This window comes from Gekko japonicus, unplaced genomic scaffold (assembly GCF_001447785.1).
Source record: "Gekko japonicus isolate JY-2015 unplaced genomic scaffold, Gekko_japonicus_V1.1 scaffold474, whole genome shotgun sequence".
NCBI classification, from domain to species: domain Eukaryota; kingdom Metazoa; phylum Chordata; class Lepidosauria; order Squamata; family Gekkonidae; genus Gekko; species Gekko japonicus.
In genome coordinates this window covers 571592-594014 of record NW_015177020.1, presented here as the reverse complement: position 1 = coordinate 594014, position 22423 = coordinate 571592, and the positions used below count along the sequence as shown (strand labels likewise).

The 22423-nt window shown below is 49.5% G+C and overlaps 2 protein-coding genes across 2 annotated transcripts in view; one reads left to right on the top strand and one right to left on the bottom strand.

The window, feature by feature from the left end:
- ATP13A1 (ATPase type 13A1) overlaps window positions 1-15514 on the bottom strand; it is a 54445-nt gene extending 38931 nt beyond the window's left edge. The window contains exons 1-5 of the mRNA XM_015427770.1: window positions 15208-15514; window positions 10624-10713; window positions 7685-7875; window positions 3774-3846; window positions 1799-1954 (exon numbers count right to left, since the gene is read on the bottom strand). Coding sequence (XP_015283256.1) covers window positions 1799-1954; window positions 3774-3846; window positions 7685-7875; window positions 10624-10713; window positions 15208-15504 — 807 coding nt within the window. The 5' untranslated portion in view covers window positions 15505-15514. The remainder of the gene's footprint in view (window positions 1-1798; window positions 1955-3773; window positions 3847-7684; window positions 7876-10623; window positions 10714-15207) is intronic.
- Window positions 15515-15744: 230 nt separating this feature from the next.
- CHCHD5 (coiled-coil-helix-coiled-coil-helix domain containing 5) lies at window positions 15745-22423 on the top strand. Its single transcript, XM_015427769.1, has 4 exons — window positions 15745-15836; window positions 17238-17378; window positions 20189-20340; window positions 22385-22423. Coding segments are annotated over exons 1-3 (294 nt in total). The 5' UTR covers window positions 15745-15834; the 3' UTR covers window position 20340; window positions 22385-22423.

The following is a 22423-nucleotide window of genomic DNA, read 5'->3' as shown; positions in this document are numbered from 1 at the left end:
TGACAAGGTTGGGTTAGTCAGGGCTATCCAGGTCCCGGCAAGTCAATGGTTACACTCTAGCAACTCAGGCAACCTCCGTTCCGACATTACCACTCCCGTTAACATTGGAATTGGCAGTCGTATCAGGGAGACGGCAATGGCAATGGATCTCCAATGGAACGTTGGGCCTTTAAATTTTAAAGGGGCATTATTTTCTTTGGGACCAGACCTGGCCTCTGGAGTGCGGGGTGGCAAGGTCCACCTTCATAGAAAGCAGTGTCCCTTTAAAAGGTTAAAGGGCTGTGGCCCACCTCTCAGCTCTAAGGTGAACACAAATGAACATCTGAAGCTGCCTTGTACTGAATCAGTGCCATTGGTCCATCAAGGTCAGTACTGCCTACTCAAGACTGGCAGCGGCTCTCCAGGGTCTCAGGCAGAGGTCTTTCACATCACCTCCTACCAGACCCTTTTAACTGGAGATGCTGGGGACTGAACCTGGGACCTTCTGCATGCAAAGCAGAGGCTCTACCACTGAGCCACAGACACTTCCCCTTAGTTAGCAAGGAGGAGTTCCCTGTGCTGAACACAGAGGACCGCATACCAAGCAGTTGCTTCTATACAGAACTGCACACATACAAGGCCAACTGGTCGTCTGCACTACCCGTCCCAATGGCGACGAAGATTTTCCCATGCTCCCTTGCTCTCCCAGACCTCTAATCATCTGTGGAAGGTCATGCAAATCTCTCCTCACCTGGCCGGGCAATGCAGGCTACCAGCTGAACAAAGTTGCCAACTGATGCACCGCTATGTGCAAGCAAGCGGGGCTGCCCTCAGCTTCCCTGGGTACGGTGCCGTGCTGTGAGAACGCTAACAGCAACCAAAGAGGAACACACAGTGTAGGTATACAAGGGAATAGTGATCTGTGCGAAAAAGACGCTAACACTGGTTCCGTAAAGACCAAAGCATTGATACAAATACAATCACAGAAGTAGAAAAGTTTCCTCTTGAGATGAAGACGTATGAAGAATGATAAACGAAGAATCCAGATATTAAGAACTCCGTTTCAAAGAACTTCCTCAGTTACTGAAACAATATATCTTCAAATAGGTTATATGCACTCTTGTGAGTTACAGCAACACATCTCATGAATGGGCAGTTATTGACAGCACATCTTAGAAAAAGCTCAAGGCTTTACATCACATTTCCTTCCATAATCACTGGACTTGATTGTGCTTCTATGATTGTATTTGCATCAATGCTTTGGTCTTTATTGAACCAGTGTTAGCGTCCTTTTCACACAGATCACTATTTCCTTGTTTGATGCAAGAGCACAGCACCAGGACACTCTTGGGAAGTGGCGGCTACAGGGACGGCTCGCAGGGACGACCGGCTGTCAAAGATCAGGGGAAGCGGGTGGGGGGGGGGATGGGAGATCAGGGGAAGCCAGTGGGGGCATGGGGTGCCGGCAGCCAGGGAAGGACCCCCAAGGCCCTGGAGCTGTAGTTAACAGCAAACCCCCTGGGAGACGAAACAGCCAAGTCACTGAGGGATTCCTCTCCTTTCAGCTCAAGACTGACCTCGAAGTCCTGCCTGCTCCCTTGGGTTCACCCCCCCCACCTCTTCTTCCCAGGTATTCTCACCCTCCAACCCGTCTTTACTTCCTCCTTCCCACTTGGGGGTCAGCAGCTCTCTGTTGACAGCATCACCCCCAGCAACAGGGCCTCCCAAGGTTCTGGAACTCAGACGTGTCATCAGAATGGGCAGCCGGCAGCCGCAGGAAGCGTCATTACAGTCTCGCTGCTTTCTACGGCGCACTTACTTGGATCATGTAGGGTTTGTTGCCCATCTTCCGGATCTCCGACATGTTTCTCATTTGCTGCTGGACGAGAGATGCTTCGAAGGCCACCAGCATGGAGAGGGTGAAGACGCTGTAATACCAGTACTCGTCCAGGCACCATAACCCGACGCAGAATACCTGCGGGAAACAAAGACAAACTACTCCAGTGCTGATGCGAGGAGCGGAGGGACCTGGGTTCAGATCCCTGGTCAGCCCAGAAGCCCAGTGACCTTAGGCCCACTCTCAGCGAAACCCCCATGCCAGAGTCGTCATGAGAATAAAAGGGAGGAGAACTATACCACCCTGGGTGCCTTGGAGGAAGGGTGGTGTGAAAAATGAACTACATAAATCCATTTTGTCGGCAATCTCAGGGGATAGCCATTTTGGCACCTATAGCATAGGGCTGGCGTCATGTGCTAAGGTTAAAAGCATAACCTGGGAAGACCCCACTTCACCATGAGGTGGCCTCAACAAGATCCGATCACTTCTCCCGTACAGAACATGATCGGGAGCCTGGAGACCAAGCTCTACGAGGAAAGGCTGAGGGACTTGGGAACGTTTAGCCTGGAGGAAGCTGAGGGGGGACATGATGCCTCTCTTGAAGTATCTGAAGGGCTGTCACTTCTTAGAGGAGGGCAGGGAGCTGTTCCTGTGGGCAGCAGAGGAGAGGACTCGCAAGAATGGGTTTAAATTAAGGGTGGGAAGGGTTAGGAAAACCCCCTCAGGAAGTGGTGAGCTCCTCCTTCCTGGCAGTCTTTAAGCAGCGGCTGGACAAACACTTGTCAGGGATGCTCTAGGCTGATCCTGCCATTGAGCAGGGGGTTGGACCCGACGGCCTGTAGGGCCCCTTCCAACTCTGGGATTCTATGATTCTATGCCTTCTCTTTATTTAGTGTATGTCTATCCCACCACTTCCTCCAAGGGGTTCTGACTGGCACCCCGCCTCCATTTTATCATCACAACAACCCTGCGAAGTAGATCCGACTGATAGGAGAGGGACTGTCCCAAGGGCACCCAGGGAGCTTCCATGGCAGAGCGGGGACTCCCAGATCCTCGTTAGACACTCTGACCACTACAGCACACTGGCTCATAACCAGTCTGCTTGGTAAGAAGGAGCCTGAATAGATGGCTAAGAGATTACCTGCTTAATTCCTGCAAGGTGTCATTTGATCTGAGGATCAGGGCTGTGTAAAATATTTTCGCTGCAAGCGCGCTTCACTTTGTCAACAGGCTAGATTTAATGTCCTTCCTTCAGCTATCTTATCTGGTCAATTCCAAGGGATCCCCTATCCTAGCAGGTGCTGTCCTTGTATGAAGGACTGTGTTGAAACTGTTGCCCATGTCCTCCTCCAGTGCCCTCTCTATTTGGCATCCCGTCGGGATCTTCTATATCCCATATTAGGCCAATTTTTAGAGACCCCAGATGATTTTAAGCTCCCTTTCTCGCTCGATAATCCAGATACAGAAATAACTGAAAGAGTAGCAAAGTTTCTCTGCAGTGCCATGGCCCTACGGCCTGATAAGTGATATTATGAATTAGGTTTTATTACGATGTCAACTCTCTGATGTTACTTTGCAATTTTAATTTTACTCTGCGTGATTTTGTATTTAGATTACTGTATCTTTACTTATATGCCAGTATAAAAGTGGACTTTGTCAACAGGAATCATCCATTTATTTAAAGATCCCTTACGGTGAATTTCTGCTAGATAAGAGAACACAAGCAACAAGACAACTCAGAACCGCATCTCCCAGAGGGCCTTGCTCCCCTGCCTTGACCTAGAAGCAACTGGCAGTTCAGGGACTTGCTATATCCCCAACTTCTCTGCCTGCACAAGGCACAAGTCCGTGTGAGGTGGACAGCTGTGTATGGTGATGGATTGTGTGGATAACAGACTGTGTGTTTCAGAAGCAGAAGAACTCACCAAGGGAAAGGTCTCGTCTAACTTTCATTTACCTGGAAAACGAAGAAAGGTGCTGTTGCTCTCTCCTTGAACAGTTCGAGGAACTCAGGCACCACCATTTCTGCCCTGTGTGAAAAGCACAACTGGTGACTGATGCGTCTTGACTCTAATTAGCCCTTCCTGGTGACACTCGCCCCACCCTCCACCTATATGTAATGGTTATTGGTGATTTCCATTTCAATGTATCTGAAGAAGTGTGCCTGCACATGAAAGCTTATACCCAGCATAAAACTTTGTTGGTCTTTGAGGTGCCACTGCACTCAAGCTTTGTTCTTAGTACATATCTGAAGTACATACCTGAAGAAGTGAGCAGTGACTCACAAAAGCTCACCCCCTGCCACAGGTGCTACTGGACTCGTACTCTTTTCTACTTCTAGTAAAAGTAAAGGTTCCCTTGCTCGAAAGCCAGTCGAATACGACTCTAGGGTTGCGGTGCTCATCTCCGTTTCAAAGCCGAAGTGCCAGCGCTGTCCGAAGACGTTTCCGTGGTCATGTGGCCGGCATGATTAAACACCAAGCTTCCCACCGAAGTGGTACCTATTTATCTACTTGCAATTTCTTGCTTTCGAACTGCTAGGCTGGCAGGAGCTGGAACTAAAGACGGGAGCTCACTCCGTCATGCGGCACCCGGGTCTCGCACTGCTGAACTACCGACCTTCCATAGCCTGCAGTTCAGCGTCTTAACCACTTGAGCCACCGCAGCTCCTTTTTCTACTGCTACAGACAGACTAATACAGCTACTCATCTTGATCTTAGTACATTCTGACACTCTTGCCTTCCATTCTGGCCTGGTTCCAAAAAATGCTTTGTCTAAGCTGTGGAGTCTTGTGAGCAAAAATTCCACCTTGTGAGCTCCTGGCATGAAGGTTGTGAGTGAGCGATTTGGCTACTGCATAAATCAGTTTGCTCTGGAGCCATCCCTTCCTGAGCTAAGATGAAAATGTGTGAGCCGGAGGGTAAAAAACTGTGAGCTAGCTCACACTGACTCAGCTTAGGGGGAACACTGGGTTCCAACTTACAAGATGCTAGAGGTTTCCCTGCACTTCTTAGGAGGTCTGTCTTGATCTAGATGACCCAAGCTAGCCCAATCCTGGAAGCTAAGCCGGACTGCCCCTGGCTCGTACTTGGATGGGAGACGACCAAGGAAGTCCAGGCTTGCTACACAGAGGCAGGCCATGGCAAACCCACCTCTGCCTTATCTCTTGCCTTGAAAATCCTCTGGGGTTGCCATAAGTTGGCTGCAACTTTATAGCCCTTTCCATCTGTCCATCGTCTTGGGAGGCTTCTATTTTGAAGGCTGCGCCTGTATCTGTGAGCCACTCAGGGTTTTTTGTTGTTGTTGTTGTGCTGAGCATCAGCAGCATAGAAGTCCCCGCCAAGTAAAGCCCTCCCTAACAGTTCTGATGGGTCATCTGCCCAACTGCAGTGCAGATCTACCCTGTTTCCCCGAAAATAAGACAGTGTCTTATATTAATTTTTGCTCCCAAAGATGCACCAGGTCTTATTTTCAGGGGATGTCTTATTAAGAAGAATACGGTACACTCCGTCAGGGCAGAGCGAGCAGCAGGCGGCAGCTTGTCCTGGCGGCAGCGCGGGCTCTCTGATTAAAAGAGACCTCGCACTTCCTGTCTGCTCCGGGGACCCTTATTATCGGGGAGGTCTTCTTTTCGGGGGATGCCTTATATTTCAGCGAGAGGCAAAACTGTAAGTAGGTCATTTTCGGGGGATGTCTTACTTTCGGGGAAACACGGTAGTTCAACAATGTAATCCCAACTACAAACAGTCTTGTTTGGGAGTTTGCTCCACAGCCCCAGGCATCCATACGAGTAGGAAGGTGTGATGAACCCCAAGGTTAACGTGCAGCGTAAACCCGTTCTCCTTTTCCGGCCAAACCATGCCTTTGATCACAAAGGCAGAGGAAATGTTTTCAGGCAAGCCTGGATTTGGCTGCATGTCATTCAGATTCTACGACACCACCCGCTTATCCCGTTTAATATTATCAGTGTCCAAAACTGTTTTTTTAAACCATGTACTTTCATGTCGTTATGACAGCAGAGAAAGTTTTTGGAAAAAAGTTAACTGGTTTGAGGTAACAGCTAAGAAACTAGAGGTAACCTGGCTGGACTAAACACCCTCTAAGCACACTCCAGTTTAGTCCAGTGGTTAGGAGCGTGGACTCTAATCTGGGAGAACCGGGTTTGATTCCCCACTCCTCCACATGCAGCTGCTGGCGTGACCTTGGGTCAGTCACAAGTTCTTTCAGAGCTGTTCTCTCAAGGGCAGTTCTCAGAAGAGCTCTCTCAGCCCCACCTGCTTCACAGGGCGTCTGTTGTGGGGAGGGGAAGGGAAAGGAGATTGTGAGCCGCTCTGAGACTCCTCTGGGTAGTGAAGGGCGGGGTATAAATCCAATCTCTTCTCCTCTCCCATATGAACCACTGACCCCAAATCCCACCGACCCCACCACTGTCCCATCCTACTTTACTTGCCACTACTCCTGCTGTTAAAGATGTGTCAATATTCTGGACAAAACAATTGGTACCAAAATAAAATGATGCAAGTGAAGTGCATTCATTTAAAGTTGTGTAATTGACTCCAGTGACAAAATCCAGATGCTGAAGATGCCTCAAAGAAGGCTTGATTTGGGCTGGGTCTCATCAGGCACCTAACCTGGTGCCTCTGAGTATGTGCAAAGTCCCATGGCTCATGCCGCACATCCCACGACCATGTGCTGTGGATCTGGGCATGCACGAGGCAAGAGAGCGACAACTCCAAGGTGAGAGTATGACTTCAACGGCAAGCTCAAGACCTTCTTGTTTTCAAAATTAAGCATGAGCCCACTTTCATGAGGAACATACCGTCAAGTTGCAGCAAACTCACAGCAACCCCTTCCACGAGGCGTTGCAGGCATAAGAAGAGTAGAGGTGGGTTTGCCATTGCCTGCCTCTGCGTAGCAACCCTGGACTTCCTTGGTGGTCTCCCATCCAACTACTGACCATAGTTGATCCTGCTTAGCTCCCGAGTTCTGATAAACTCGGGCCTATCCTTCGTTATCCTTTTATTGGTCAATCGAGGTCCCAAAAGATCCACGCCATCTCGGCTGAGTCCTGGCTCACCAAACACACACACAGTGACACTAAGCTCTGTGTCTAGCCAACGGCTTCCCTGCTACCCCATACCAAAAGAACACTTAAGTCAGTATTGTGTTATGAACACGCTAGACTTCTAACACCGCTTCAGGGCTCTTTTTGTAGAAAAAGCCCAGCAGGAACTCATTAGCATAATAGGCCACACCCAACAGCAGGAACTCATTAGCATATTGGGCCACACCCCTGACAGCACCGCTCATTAGCACATTAGGCCACCCCCCCATGTTACCAGAAGTGTGGTTACCCAGCCACACCCACCTTTTACTTCTTATTCTCTTTACCTTGTTTGTTGTCAAAACCCAGGGCTTTTTTTTTGGAGCAGGAACTTCTTTGCACGTTAGGCCACACACCCCTAATGTAGCCAATCCTAATGAGTTTCTGCTGTTGGGTGTGGCCTATTATGCTAATGAGTTCCTGCTGGGCGTGGCCAACTTGGGAGCCAGCCGGAACTCCGTTCCTGTGTGTTTCTGCCCAAAAATAGCCCTGCCGCTAATGTATTAGTAAGCTCGGAACACATGCATTTAAACAGACTGGATCCTCTCATTCCTGCCAGATTTGCAGAACGCCTCTGACTGTTAGACACAGTCAGGAGGTGGGGACTGCTGTCTGTGGGCCCTGCTCGCGGGATTCCCTGTGGTATCTAATTGGTGTCTGTTAGAAGCAGGATGTTGGACTAAGAAGAAGACTGGCCCGATCCAGCAGAGCTCATCATGTTCAGGTTCTCCCCAATATCGCTGCCCGTCTTGGCTCCCACTCACTTGTTGGTGCCGTATTTCTTCTCCGCCACTCGGATCTCTTTGTCTTCCAGGTAACCGCGTGCATTCTGGTAATACTGCAGGGGGTGCTCCACGGGGAACGCCACCGGGAGGAACTTCTTCTTCTCTTTCAGCTCATAAAAATATTTTATTTTCTGAAACTCAAAGGAAAGGACTTCCTGCCCATCTTCTCCCTAGCAGAAAAGAAAGGGTATGAAAGTGAAGTTTCCGCTTGCAAGGGAGAATCTTAAGAGACCTCATTGAATCATTGTACTGGGAGGAACTAAAGGGCCTGTAGTCCCAACCGCTTGTTGCAAGGCAGATCTGCCCAACAGCTTCCTACTTCCCATTAACTTTGGCATCGATAAGCACCTATAACCAATGATCCCCCTAAGCTGTGGAGTCTTGTGAGCAAAAATTCTACTTTGTGAGCTACTAGCATTAAAGTTGTGAGTGAACGATTTGGCTACTGCATAAATTAGTTTGCTCTGGAGCCATCCCTTCCTGAGCTAAGACAAAAATTTGTGAACTGGAGGCTAAAAAACTGTGAGCTAGCTCACACTAACTCAGTTTAGAGGGAACACTGCCTATAACTCACCATAGTACAGTGCCTGCAGACGAACAACCACACAAAGAAGCGAGTCCTCAAAGGAAGCAACAAACCACAAGATTACCTGCCAATCTCATTTTGGGGGGAAAAGTCTTCTCAAAATGAACATCAGCAATCAATCAAAACCTACCTGATGAGCCACTATGGAGACTGCGTGCCCTCTAACACACAACACCCAATCTTTATTTCCCCCCCCCCCAAATTAGTACGCATCAGCAAGGCTACTCCCCCAATGCAGAGCCATCCCACCTTTGAAACTTTTTAAAACGTTTAAGCAACGTGTCCCTTATTAAAAGGAAGGCGCGTATGCTATGAGGACCTATGGAGGATATGCTGCGTCTCTGTAGGCCTGCAATACTGAGATACACTGTGTTCACCTTCTGCTGAATTTTGGACCACTGCGTGCCAGGAACAGAGGATCGCTTTCATCCTCACCCCATTAGAATTCCATCCACACTGCTCTACTTTACTTTTACACCGCAAGCATTCACTCATACAGGAGAAACTAAAGAGCCAGTTTGGTGTAGTGGTTAAGTGTGCGGACTCTAATCTAGGAGAACCGGGTTTGATTCCCCACTCCTCCACTTGCACCTGCTGATGTGACCTTGGGTCAGTCGCAAGCTCTGGCACAGCTGTCCTTGAAAAAGAGCAGTTTGTGTCAGAGTTCTCTCAGCCCCACCCACCTCACAGGGTGTCTGTTGTGGGGAGGGGAAGGGAAAGGAGTTTGTAAGCCGCTCTGAGACTCCAAGTGAAGGGCGGGGTATAAATCCAATCTCCTCCTCCTCCTCCTCTTCTTCTTCTTAAGAGATACCACCTGGGGATGCCACTGGGGTGTGGGGCAAAATCCGACCTCTGCCTCTGTTGAGTCCAGTTCCAGAAGGCGGCTCTGTTGGTCTGCAGTAGACCAGCTAGCTTCAGGTCAGCTAGAATTGATTCCAGCAGCACCGCAGAGACCAAGAAGATTTTCATGGGATAAGCTTTAGAGCAGGGGTGTCAAACATGCAGCCCAGGGGCCAGATCAGGCCCCCCCGGAGGGCTTCCATCAGGCCCACAGTGGAGCTGGCCATCTCCTGCTTCCAGTTCTGCTGCTGCATCATAGCCTGCTTTGTGAGACTCTCTTAATCACTCAGCCATTTCATGTTTTAACCTGGGTCCTAGACTCAGAACTCTGAGCATGAGATTTCTGTGGTGAATGTCAATAGATCAAAAGTAGGTTTGCAGCTGACAGAGCTAATGTTTTAAGCATGTTTTTATTTTAAGTAAGAAAACCTAACTTTGTGTTTGTGTCCTTTATAAAGTCTGTATCTCCGCTACCTGGCGTTACATTTTATGACATGCATGGCCCGGCCCGACAAGGTCTCATTTATGTCAAATCCGGCCCTCGTAACAAATGAGTTTGACCACTCCTGCTTTACAGAGTCCAATTGCTCTTTGACCTTGAAAGTCCAAGCTCCCGTTGTCACACACAGGTGAGGCCAGAATCTCCCGTCTGAGAATCAAGCCTGTCCTTTATTCTAGGTTCTGTTTCCTGGTTACCCTAGAAACACAGTGCTGGAATCTAAAGACCATGTTGGAAGCCAGCTACAATGCATGCCAGCATCCCTAGATGGATTCTGTCAGCATCACTGAAAGATCATAACAACATAAGTGAAGCCTATGCTGGATCAGGCCAATGGCCCACCCAGTCCAACATTCTGTCACACAGTGGCCAAAAATACCAGATGCCATCAGGAGGTCCAGCAGGAGATCCATCACTGAAAGTGGATAATCACCTACATGAACCTGTCAGCACTTATCAGAACAAATCTAATAAATGGGTGGGGGAGATGAACTCCAGTGAGGTCTGACATTTACAGAGCTCATCAGGAACTGTTGGTTTTCAAAGGCGAATCTCACCAGTCCCCAAATTTCAGCCATTCAACTCGCAGGGCAACTTGGGGGGGGGGGGCTGTGTGTCTCAGTGGCAGAGCACCTGCTAGGCATGCAGAAGGTCAAGGAAGCCACTGCAATAAGTCGCAACCTCCAAACTTTCTTCTAGCGCAACCCCAAACTGAGCACAGTGCAGCACCTTCACTTTCACAAAGGCATGGATGACAGCTTCCAATTGGACAGAAAAGAGTCACCAATCATAACAGGGCAAAGGCAAGGCTGGGAGTAGAGGAAGGGTGGAAATCATTCATCCGGCCTCTAGTAAAAAGCATTACTTCTGCTCCCAAAATCTGTACTAGTGGCTTCTTATTAACCACCTGGAGGAGCTCCAGGGCCAAGTTGTCAAACTCGGACTGCATGCGGGGGAGGCACACACCCTTTCAAACGATCGCCATTGGCTCACCTGGTCTCGGTGGAGTGGCACCAGCTCTGCAGATCCGTTGTTTGGCATTGGCACGACTTTTGCCAATGTGGCTTTCCTTGGACTGCGTACCTGAAAAGGAGAGACACACACAACTGGAAAAGTGTGGTCTTTAAAGTTTACAATGAGCCGAGCGATATGTAGCAGAGGGAAATTGTGGGTGCCAGGAGGGAGCAGGTCGGGCAGCTGGTGCTCTTGTGGGAGATGGGAATGGGGGAAGCATTACACGGCCTGTGAGTCAGCTATACTGAAACTTACATACCCAACAAGACACACGCTCGTAAATTGCCTGATGCTGAATCCCCTAATTGTGGTGGTGGGAAGTGCTGTCAAGTCACAGCTGACTTACAGTGACCTCATAAGCAAGAGACATTCAGAGGTGGTCTGCTGTTGCCTAACTCCATGTCACATGACCCTAGTATTCTTTGGAGATCTCCCATCCAAGTACTAGCCTTGCTTCGGTTCCAAGATCTGATGAGATCAGGCTAGCCCTAGTAATCCTTTCCTTCCCATATCTTATTTGATTAGCTAGATCAACATAATATCGCCAGATGAACTGGGGAACTTTATCTCCAGGTCTGCCATGGAACTGAAGTGATGGGGCCTGGTTGCCACCTTCAGCTCCCTTCTTATAACGGCTGTTTCTTCACTGTCCCAGAACTACAAGAAATTTAAGCTGCCTTGGTGGCCCCTGAGGGGGATTTAAATTTCGTCAAATAAATAAAAATAAATAAGTGTTAAAGGCGGCTTCTTTTCTCCCATCAAGTCACAGGTGACTTTCGGTGACCCTATTGGGTTTTTAAGGCAAGAGACATTCAGGGGTGGTTAGCCATTGCTTGCCTCCATGTCACGACCCTGGACTTCCTTGGTGGTCTCCCATCTAAATACTGACCATGGCTGACTCTGTTTAGCTTCCGAGTCCGACAAGATCTGGCTCGCCTGGGCTATCCAGGTCAGGGCGAGGCTTCTAAAAGAAGATCCAAACTCCACAAGATCTTCTTCGGGCTCCAATGGCAAAACTTTAAATGCTCATGAAACCATGCCAGTGACAGTTCGGTACGGGACACCTCAGCCGGTGGTGTAGGGAGGGATTAGAGTGTCAGACTAGGATCTCAGAGACACAGGTTCAAATCCCCATTCTGCCATGGAACTTGCCTAGTGACCTTGAGCTCTCTCCCACAGCCTAACCTAACTCAGGAAGGGGGAGCTGTGAGGACAATATGGAGAAAATGAGAATGACATAAGCTACGGGTCCCCAATGGGGAGAAATGCAAGGTATGGCAAACTGCCTGTTTTCCTATCCCTCTACTGGTTTCTTGAAGTGAAATAGCGGGGAAGAGAAGGATGCTTTGAGTTGCTTCTTCCGCGGCTTTAGCCACTCGAGTAGAGTACTTCAGCTGCTCGCTTGGCCCCCTTTGGCAAGTAAAGTTCTCCTCCAAGAATCCACGTAGAGAAATTTCGGTAAACAGGGAAATGGAAAGAGCTGGGCTTCTCTCCATCTCAGACCAGAGAAGCCACATAAATGAATGGACTAATTACGTGTTTTATTTTTATCCTGGGAAGCACTGCGAACTTGGCATTTCCCCACAAATTAAAAAACTGCAGGGAGATTTTTTTTAAAAAGGTGGGTGGGGGAGGGAAAGAATGTGGGGGATTTAGTTAGCAAGCAAGGAATGCAATTTCAGTTCACAGTGTTCACCAAAAGAAAGTGACGAGAAGAAGAAACTTCCCAAAACATACTCGTGCCAATGAGAAAAAAAGAGGGGAGTGCAACAAAATATTCATTTGAGCTGTTTTCCTACCTGATACCTCACACGACAGAAATAGCCCTGGGTAGTACAATAAGGAAGGCCGAGCGCCGAAGAATAGATTCTTTTGAACTATGGTGCTGGAGAAGACTCCTGAGAGTCCCTTGGACTGCAAGAAGATCAAATCAGTCAATCCTAAAAGAAATCAACCCTGACTGTTCCCTGGAAGGCCAGATAATGAAACTGACGCTCAAATACTTTGGCCACCAAATGAGAAGGGAGCACTCACTGGAGAAGACCCTGATGCTGGGAAAGATTGAAGGTCAAAGAAAACAGGGACGGCAAAGGATGAGATGGTTAGACAGTGTCATAGATGCAACGAACATGAAGTTGAGTAAACTTCAGAGGATGGCGGAAGACAGGAAGGCCTGGCGTGATCTAGTCCATGGGGTCGCGAAGAGTCGGACACGACTGTGCGACTGAACAACAACAAGCCCAATCTCAGAAGCTAAGCAGAGTCAGTCCTGGCTAGTATTTGGTATGGGAGAGCTCCAAGGAATACCAGGGTTGTGACGTGGAGGCAGGCAATGACAAACCACTTCTGAACGTCTCTTGCCTTGAAAAGCTCACCGGGGTCATTATAAGTCAGCTGTGACTTGACACCCCTTTCTACCATGACAGAAAAACTTAGGTCAAGGGGTCAGCACAGACAGATGGAGGCCTTTTTTGTGCAAACACCTCTGGCTGGTAAAACACATGCCATTCCTTCTGGGTACCGAAGCTGAAAGCTTAAAAAATAAAAGGCAGATATTGTGTACTGGGAGACTGTGGGATACATCATGTGCAACAGTATCCTACAGGGACCTTATTTCCCTGTTGATGCTCCGATGCAGATCATATGGTTGACTGGACATTCTGGTTTTTACTAGACATTGATCCTACAAGAAGCTTTAGGTGGCCGCCAAATTCCCAAAAAACGTTCACTAATCCCTCTATTTATCTATCAGATTTGTATCTTTTTTCCTGTGAGCACAGTTACTTTTCCCAAACGTGCACATGCACATCGACCCATATCCCCCCCCCCCAACTTGCAGAAGTGATGTTCTTGTTGGAAGCTGTCATATGCAAGACAGCTCAGTGATGTTCTGTGATAAGATGTACCCACATTTTAGGTGCCTGCAATACTGCAGAATAAGCAACAGACTTTGAAAAGAGAGACCGTTTCACAACACCATAAGAGATCCAATAATCACAGCACGTACAACCAAAGCCCACATCTAGGGCAACAAATGCAAATCTTGTTTGGCGATGTGAAATTCCACTGACAGAAGCATGAACAGCTAAGTACACTAAGGGGACCCACGCAAGGTTTTTTAAGCAATCACCAAAGCCTAACACGGGCACACCCTGTCACGGTTCTCGTCCTACTAATCCCTTCATGATTCACCACCCTCGTGAACTTTTCACTAGTTCTCAGCCACCTCTCTTCCCCACACATTACTTATTTATTTTAATTACCTAAAACATGCCTTTCTCACAGAGACTCAAGACGGACTGCGCTGTGTAAGTCACCGCAACCAAGAGGATGAGACATCTAATAGGCAAAGTAACGGGACTGGGAGTACAGCCATCTCAAACAGCCGAAACAGGCAAGGCTTCATTTATATCAGGGTTCAGCCGCTGTTGCCAACACCCGAACGCAATTTATGAAGTGAAATAAAGGGCCCTTGACCAAGGGTAGAGTTTATCTGCCTCACCACAGAACAAAGAGTCCCCATTTGGTGTAGTGGTTGGTGTAGTGGTTAAGTGTGCGGACTCTAATCTGGGAGAACCGGGTTTGATTCCCCATTCCTCCACTTGCACCTGCTGATGTGACCTTGGGTCAGTCACAAGCTCTGGCACAGCTGTCCTTGAAAAAGAGCAGTTTGTGTCAGAGCTCTCTCAGCCCCACCCACCTCACAGGGTGTCTGTTGTGGGGAGGGGAAGGGAAAGGAGATTGTAAGCCACTCTGAGACTCCAAGTGAAGGGCGGGGTATAAATCCAATCTCTTCTCTCTTCTTCTTCTTCATATAATGAGAAGACTTCCACATCAGGGGGCGAGCTGCACAACATATTTACCATGGTATAGTTTTTGTGTGTGGAGAAGACACAAGTTGCATCCTATGAAGCACACTGCTGTCCACAGAAGCTCAAGCCACAACAAATGTGCTTTTGGGGGCACCCTAAGACCTCCTCCTTGCTTTTACTCCCACAGACTAACAAGGACTGCTACCAGTTAGAAGTAGCAGTTTCCCCCAAGTCTGTTAAGCTGGCGTGAGTGCGTTTGTAGCTCTGAGAACAAGCCCACAGGCAGCATCACAAAACGGCTGGCGCAGCCATAAAATACTGAGAGGTTCCAGGCCAAACATCTTCCTATGGTGGAGGCAGCTGCTCCTCAGCAAGTGCTCCCTGCAGGTACAAAAATGATGGATGGTTCTGAAGTACTTCCTGCTCCTCTCCGATGGGGGAAGGTCAGCTCTGGCTTTCATTCATTCAGAAAACCTATGCACTGCCTCTCTGGAGACTTGCCTAAGGCAGCTTTGGGGAAGAAGGAAGCGGACAGCATGTACCACGTTGGCAAGCTCCACTGCACCCAGAGGCGCCCCTCCCCTGCCATAAAGGCAGGCGGGGGGCTCGAGGTCCCACTTGTGGGGCCGGGACTGCCGCCGAGTCAGTGAAGCGGACCCGGGCGCCATCCGCGTGGCCGCGGCCAGCCCCCTCCACCGCTCCCTCCGCCTGCCCCGTGACCTTCGCCCCCTGACCCCGGCGCGCGACTGACCCAACAGCAGTAGAGGAAGCAGTGGACGTTGACGCTCCACAGGCCGGCCAAGGCGGTGAGCAGGTGCACGGCCGCGATGGCGGCGAGGTAGAGCAGCGCGGCCTCGGGCACCTCGGCGGGGCCGCCCCAAGCCCAGGCCCAGGCGCACGGCCCCCAGAACCACAGCCAGAGCGGGTACAGCAGGCAGAAGGGCAGCACCGTACCCCACAGCAGCCGCGACCGCCGCCGGTAGGGGATCACGTCTTGCACCAGCTCGTCCCCCGGCACCGGCCCGGCACCGGCTGCTGCCGCCGCCATCCTGCTTCCGGGAGCCCCCCTCCCCCGGCCGCCACAGCCGGCCCGCGCCGCTTCCGCTTCCGGGGCAGGCGGTGGCGGCCTGGCTGCGCACGCGCGTCCTGTCGCCCGTCCCACTTTCCCTTCTTGCTCTCGGGCGCCGCTTCGGAAGAGGCGACGTCGTCCTTTCGGTGCGCATGCGCCAGAGCACAGGCTCTTTCGGCTGTCGTGGAATACTCGATCGGCGGCTTGTCAGAAGCATGCGCAGAAGGACGCCCTCGGCCGCTGGGGAGCATGCGCTGTAAGGAGAAGGAAGGAAGAGGCTGAGTTCCTCTTCCAAGTGATAGGCGCACCATGTAAGTGCCGGCTTTTAAGTGTCTGACCTGGTTGCTAAATTGGGGTGGGGGTCTCTCTCCCGTTTGGGCTCTTTCCTGGTAGATAACTGCTCTGCGTAAAAAGAGCTCTGCTGGATCAAAAGCAGGATTCGTCTAGTCCAGTTTCTTGTCTCCAGCAGTCGTCCTCCAAAGACGCTTATAAATAGTGCATTCAGGGGGCAGCTCTCCCTTGTTGGTTGTCCACACATCCTTGCCATTTTTCGGTGTACTGCCTCTGAATATGGAGATTCTGCTTGCTTCTCAGGGCTGATAGTGGCGGATAGATCTCTCTTCCAAGAGTTTGTTGAATCGCGTGCTTCTGTCGTTTAAGCCACTGTCCATTACTTTACTCTGTGGCGATGCATGCCCTAAGTTACGGTTTGTGCGTTTAGTCTGTTCTTTCTCAGCCGCCCAGCAATCTGATTGAGTGACTCCTGAGTTGAGCTTCAAGAGGGAATTAGATAAGCATATGGAGCAGAAGTCCACCAGTGGCTATTGGCCACAAGGTATAGATAGGAACTCTCGGTCTGGGGCAAGTGATGCTCTGTATTCTTGGTGCTTGTGGGAGGGGGGGAGAAACAGTGGGAGGGCTTGTAGTGTCCTGGCCCCACTGCTGGACCTCCTGATGGCACCTGGTATTTTTGGCCACCGTGTGACAGAATGTTCGACTGGATGGGCCATTGCCCTGATCCAACATTGGCTTCTCTTATGTTCTTACTGCTTAGGAGGAGTGAGAAGTTTCCCCCTTTCTGTTATGCATAGTTTTGCAAGCACACCTCTGGAACAGAGGTGCCTCCACCACTAATCAGACCGTTTTTTTCGTTGCACTGCTTCGGCCTTTTGATGGCTGCTGCGCTGCCATTGCCATCCTAAGCAGAGTTGCACCCTTCTAAGCCCACTGATGTCAGAAAAGTGTAACTTTACTTAGGACGCACTGTGAGGGTGCTAGTAGAGATGTCTCACCTCCATGAGCAGCTGGGGCATATGATCTTCGTGCAGTGAGGGTTTATAACGTGCAGGGCTTCTGTGTGCACAGAGGCATGTTGTGCATGCTGCCTCTCGCACACCGTTTGTTTATAGCCTACCTTTCTCCCCATTGAGGACCCAAAGCGGCTTACGTCATTCTCCTCTTCTCCGTTTTATCCTCCCAACAGCCCTCTAGAGTAGGTTAGGCGGCGAGTGTGTGATGGGCCCGAGGTTACCTAATGAGCTTCCATGGCACAGTGGGGATTCGAACCTGGCTCTCCCAAGATCCTAGTCAGGCACTTTAACCACCGCACCATGCTGCCTCTCACGCATGCTCCTTTACATTCTCCTCTCCCTGACATCCCTGTCAGCGCCGGCCGGGCATCCCTAATGCCGTTGTGTTTCCACCTTCCACAGGGAGGCGGCGCTGCAAGTGACGGCGCGATACTGTCGCAGAGAAATGGAGGAGTACGGCCAGTGTGTGGCCGCCAACCCTTCCTCCTGGCAGCAAGATTGTCACCAGCTCAAACTCGACATGGCCAAGTGCTCATCTTCCCAGTAAGTCCTCTCCCCCGAAAACCGTATCAGTCTGCCCAAAGCCTTGCTTTTAAAACATTTTATTTATTTATGTGATATGATTTACACCCCATCTTTCTCCTTAATGGGAACCTGAAGTGGCTTATTCATTCATTCATTCATTCATTCATTCAACTTATATCCTGCTCCTATCCCCGCCAAGCAGGGCTCAGGGTGGCTTCCAGCAGTCAATGCAATAACACCAGCATATTCCCATTTAAAAAACCCGCATATTACAGAGTAGAAACTGAACAAATCAATTTACTATGTGTCAGCAAGCTGCCAAAATGTTCTTTTTCCTTTGCGCATGCGCATACCTTCCTTTGCACAGATGCGCATACCTTTCCCTATGGCTAATTGCCGTTCTCCTGCAAACTGCACTGCGTATCTCTCAAGGCCGCTGGAGGAGTCGCTGAGATCAGTGCTTTGGCTTTAGGCAGGCAGAGCCGTGGGAAGCTCATACCTGTTTTGCTTTGGGTGGCAGTTAGTTCCCAGGCCTAAGGGCGTGTGCGGAAACCATAGTAATTGGGTAATGCTCATATGAATGTACTATAACTGTTTTGCGCATAGTTCACCCCTCATTCCTAACAGTGTTCCTGTCCATGCATCTCCAGCTTCAATAAAGCAAAACCTTCTTGCAAGTGTGTGCTTCCATTGTTGCTGAGGGTCCTAACATTATGTCAGGTGGCGCCCCAGCAAATCCGTCACAGGCAGGCAGCTGGGGAGGCAGCAGGCGCGGGAGAGACTCGTGGCCCAGCGATGAATGGGAAAGCAGCCCTAGAGAAAAAGTAGCCAAACAATGCATCACACAATACAAAATGGCAAGTAACAGCCAAACAACTGTGTGCTGAAATACCCACAATAGTCAATGTACAAAAAGAGACTTCAGCAAAGTGAAACACATATGTAATCAGCAATACATCTATACATAAAATCCATCATAGGAAATATAGAAGTCCACAGAATGCTCCAAGTCCAAAGTAGATATCCAACACTTTTCCTAGGTAGTCTACAGTGTTTCAGACTTCTGGTCCTTCCTCAGGAACAAAGAGCCACAATAGAAAGTCTCATTCCAATTTCTTTACAAGACAATATTGTTCAGTTTCTTTATGGGCCAGGTCTCCTAGGCTTGAAAGTGCACCTCTCAAGGTTGCTACTATGTAGACCAAAAGTCTGAAACACTGTAGACTACCTAGGAAAAGTGTTGAATTTCTACTTTGGACTTGATGCATTCTGTGGACTTCTATATTTCCTAGAGAAAAAGGGGCAAGACAAAGGAAGAGGAAGGAGGAGGGTAAGTTCAGGAAAAGAAGGGACAAAATAAAGATAGGACAGAGTAGAAGGGGGGGGGGGAAGAGGGAGGTCTGTCGATCTCCCTACAACGTTGTTCTCCTTTCCTCCGTTTTATCTTTACAATAACAACTCCGTGAGGTAGGGTTAGGCTGAGGGGGACAGGCCAGGAATCACCCATAGAGCTTCCGTGGCCGAGTGGAGATTTGAACTCGGGTGCCCCCAGCACCTTGTCCTGCACTCTAACCACTATGACTCACTGTCTCTTGCTGTGCAAGGCCAGGGAGGAAGAAGCCCTGACTAGTTTGGGGAAAACTGATTTTTGCTGTGGGTATACTTTTATATAAGGAAAGTGTATCGGCTGCGAGAGTTGGACTATAAGGAAGGCCGAGCGCCGAAGAATAGATTCTTTTGAACTATGGTGCTGGAGAAGACTCTTGAGAGTCCCTTGGACTGCAAGAAGATCGAATCAGTCAATCCTAAAAGAAATCAACCCTGACTGTTCCCTGGAAGGCCAGATAATGAAACTGAAGCTCAAATACTTTGGCCATCCAATGAGAAGGGAGCACTCCCTGGAGAAGACCCTGATGCTGGGAAAGATTGAAGGTCAGAAGACGGGGACGGCAAAGGATGAGATGGTTGGACAGTGTCATAGATGCAACGAACATGAAGTTGAGCCAACTTCAGAGGACGGCGGAAAACAGGAAGGCCTGGCGAGATCTTGTCCATGGGGTCACAAAGAGTCAGACTCGACTGTGCGACTGAACAACAACAACAAAAATCCATGTGTGTCAGGGGAGGAGAACTTGGATTTTTCCTCCATGGAGGTGAACCCCCTTTCCCCCCCCCTCCAGCTGTGATTCTAGTGCTTTGAGAAAGATGCTAGCTAGCAAACTTAATGGGTGGTGATGGTGAAATGCAGACCTCTTGAAGATAATGCCTCTGCGCACTCATCCATCAGGGGCATAGTGGTTTGGGGGCAGTAGGTTCAGGACGGACAAATGGAAATACTGCTTCACGCAGAGAGTGATCACAATGTGAGATTTGCTGCCAGAGGATGGAGTGATGGTCACGGGAATAAACAACTTTAAAAGGGGGTTAAATAGATTCATGGAGGAGAAGTCTATCAATGGCTATTAGCAATGGGGACTGAGCAGAACCTCCACATTCCAAGGCCCTAATCCTCTGAATCAGGGGAAAGGGAAGACCTTGGCCTCTCTGCCCTGTTGTTGGCCACAAAGCAGGGCTCTTATGTAGGCCTCAGCCTCTAGGCCCTGTTGTTGGCTGTCCAGAGGAACTGGTTGGCCACCGTGTCAGACTGGATGCTGGACTAGATGGACCACTGGTCTGATCCAGCAGGCCTCTTCTTATGTAGGCCTCAGCCTCTAGGCCCTGTTGTTGGCTGTCCAGAGGAACTGGTTGGCCACCATGTCAGACTGGATGCTGGCCTAGATGGACCACTGGTCTGATCCAGCAGGCCTCTTCTTATGTTTTCACCACAGCCCAATTATTCAGAAGATTCGCAACGACTGCATGGAACCATTCGCTGCATTTGAACAGTGCCTTAAAGAAAACCAGACCTCTGTGATGAACTGCACCGAGCACGTTCAGCGGTTCCTGCATTGTGCTGACCAAGTGAAGCTAGCCACATGAGGTTGGTGCCAAAATGCTGATTTATGCTACTCTCTGTGTGTTGTCTAGGGGGGATGTGGCTGTATATATATGTTGGTTTGGTTCCAGTAATATGGAAACATAAATGGACTTACAGAGTAATCCTTAGAAAGTCTACTGAGAATCCTACTGAAGTCTACTCAATGGAGTTTACTCCCAGGGAAGTGCTTTTATTACTGCACTGTTAGTGTGGTTCCACTTACACAAGCTTTTGTGCAGCATCTAGTGCTTTCTTCCCTATATATCCCAGTGCTCAGAAATTGGTTGCTCAAGATCTTACGCAAGTGGAAACGCTGGTGGGGAAAACAATACGTTTGACTTGGTGCAAGTGGCAGCCACGTTCATATTTCTTGCATTTTCTTTTGCGCAAGGAGTCTAGCACAGGCAGAAATTCTATGCTAGATCGGACCCATTTTACAAAGCTTGAAAGCTAGCTGCCATCCACCTTGCCTGCTTCTAGCTGAGCTGATGTTATGTCATGGAATATTCCTGAACACTTGAACTTCGGAGGAGGAAGTCTCTGTCACAGAATGCTGAAGAACCAATCACCTTTTGAGGAAAGGATCCTATTCTTCCCCCGCCTCACCCATCAGAGTGCAACAGACAGAGAAAGCAGAGAGACAGTTGATAACATCTGAGTTTCATGAGACTCCAATGTTCCCTCTAAGCTGAGTTGGTGTGAGCTAGCTCACGGTTTTTTAGCCTCCAGCTCACAGATTATTGTCCTAGCTCAGGAAGGATGGCTCCACAGCAAACTAATTTATGCAGCGGCCAAATCGCTCGCTCACAACTTTCATGCCAGTAAGCTCACAAAGTAGAATTTTTGCTCACAAGACCCCACACCTTAGAGGGTGAATGTGTGGCCTCCTGTGTCATCTGAGATTCATAGACTCTTGTGTCTTTCTGTGGCATTCACCCAAGCATCTAGATTTGAATCCACTAGCACCTTAAGAGACCGACAAGATTTTTGGGCTGTAGCTTTCAAGCGTCAAAGCTCCCTTCCATCAAGCACCTGATGGATTTCCACTTCATGCGGCTGAATGTTGTGCCTTCCATGAACATAGTTTCAGTGGGAAGCCATGCTGGTCAACGGTAGAAAAGCTTGATTTGGGTCCAGTAGCACCTTAAAGTAAAGGTAAAGGTTCCCTTGCTCGAAAGCCAGTCGAGTCCGACTCTAGGGTTGCGGTGCTCATCTCCGTTTCAAAGCCGAAGAGCCAGCGCTGTCCGAAGACGTTTCCGTGGTCATGTGGCCGGCATGACTAAACACCAAGGCGCACGGAACGCTGTTACCTTCCTACCGAAGTGGTACCTATTTATCTACTTGCAATCTCTTGCTTTCGAAGTGCTAGGTTGGCAGGAGCTGGAACTAGAGACGGGAGCTCACTCCGTCACGCGGCACCCGGGTCTCGAACTGCTGAACTACGGACCTTCCACAGCCTGCAGTTCAGCATCTTAACCACTTGAGCCACCGCAGCTCCTAGTAGCACCTTAGAGACCAACAAGATTTGGGGTGGGGGGTGTTAATGAGCTTTCGAGAGTTAAAGCTTTCTTTGTCTGATAACCAGAGGTAAAGCTGGAGGCTTCTTTTGTGTCTGTGTATGTGCCTGGAAGTCATGGTTGACGTCTGGCAACCCCTAGTGGGGCTAGGACATTTCAGAGATGTGGCTTGCTATTGCCTGCCTCTGTGTCCTTGCCCTGGTATTCCTTGGAGGTCTCCCTTCCAAGTACTTGCTCAGCTTCTGAGATCTGACAAGATTGGACTTGCCTGGGCTATCCAGGGCGGGGCCACCTGGAGGTTTCTTGGGAGGCGATGCATGCTTGTTCCGAGTGTCCAGGTAGGTGGCTTTCACAAGGAGTGAATGACCACAGGGAGTCTCTGTGGGCAGAGACAAGAGTTCTTCTCTGGAGACGACAACCCAAGCACGACAAGACTCGGCATCTGGAGCGAGTAAGAAAACACTGTAATGTAGCTCGGGGAACCGCACAGGACTTTCATGTGCATCTGTTTTACTTTTTTTCTATCACAGTGCGAAACAGTGCTCTCCCTCGGTGACCGCTGTATTGTG

Excerpts from the sequence above, each read along its gene's own strand:
- CHCHD5 (XM_015427769.1), top strand. Across the intron at positions 17,379-20,188 it reads GCCAAGTGCTCATCTTCCCA|CCCAATTATTCAGAAGATTC; the intron begins GTAAGTCCTCTC and ends TTTTCACCACAG.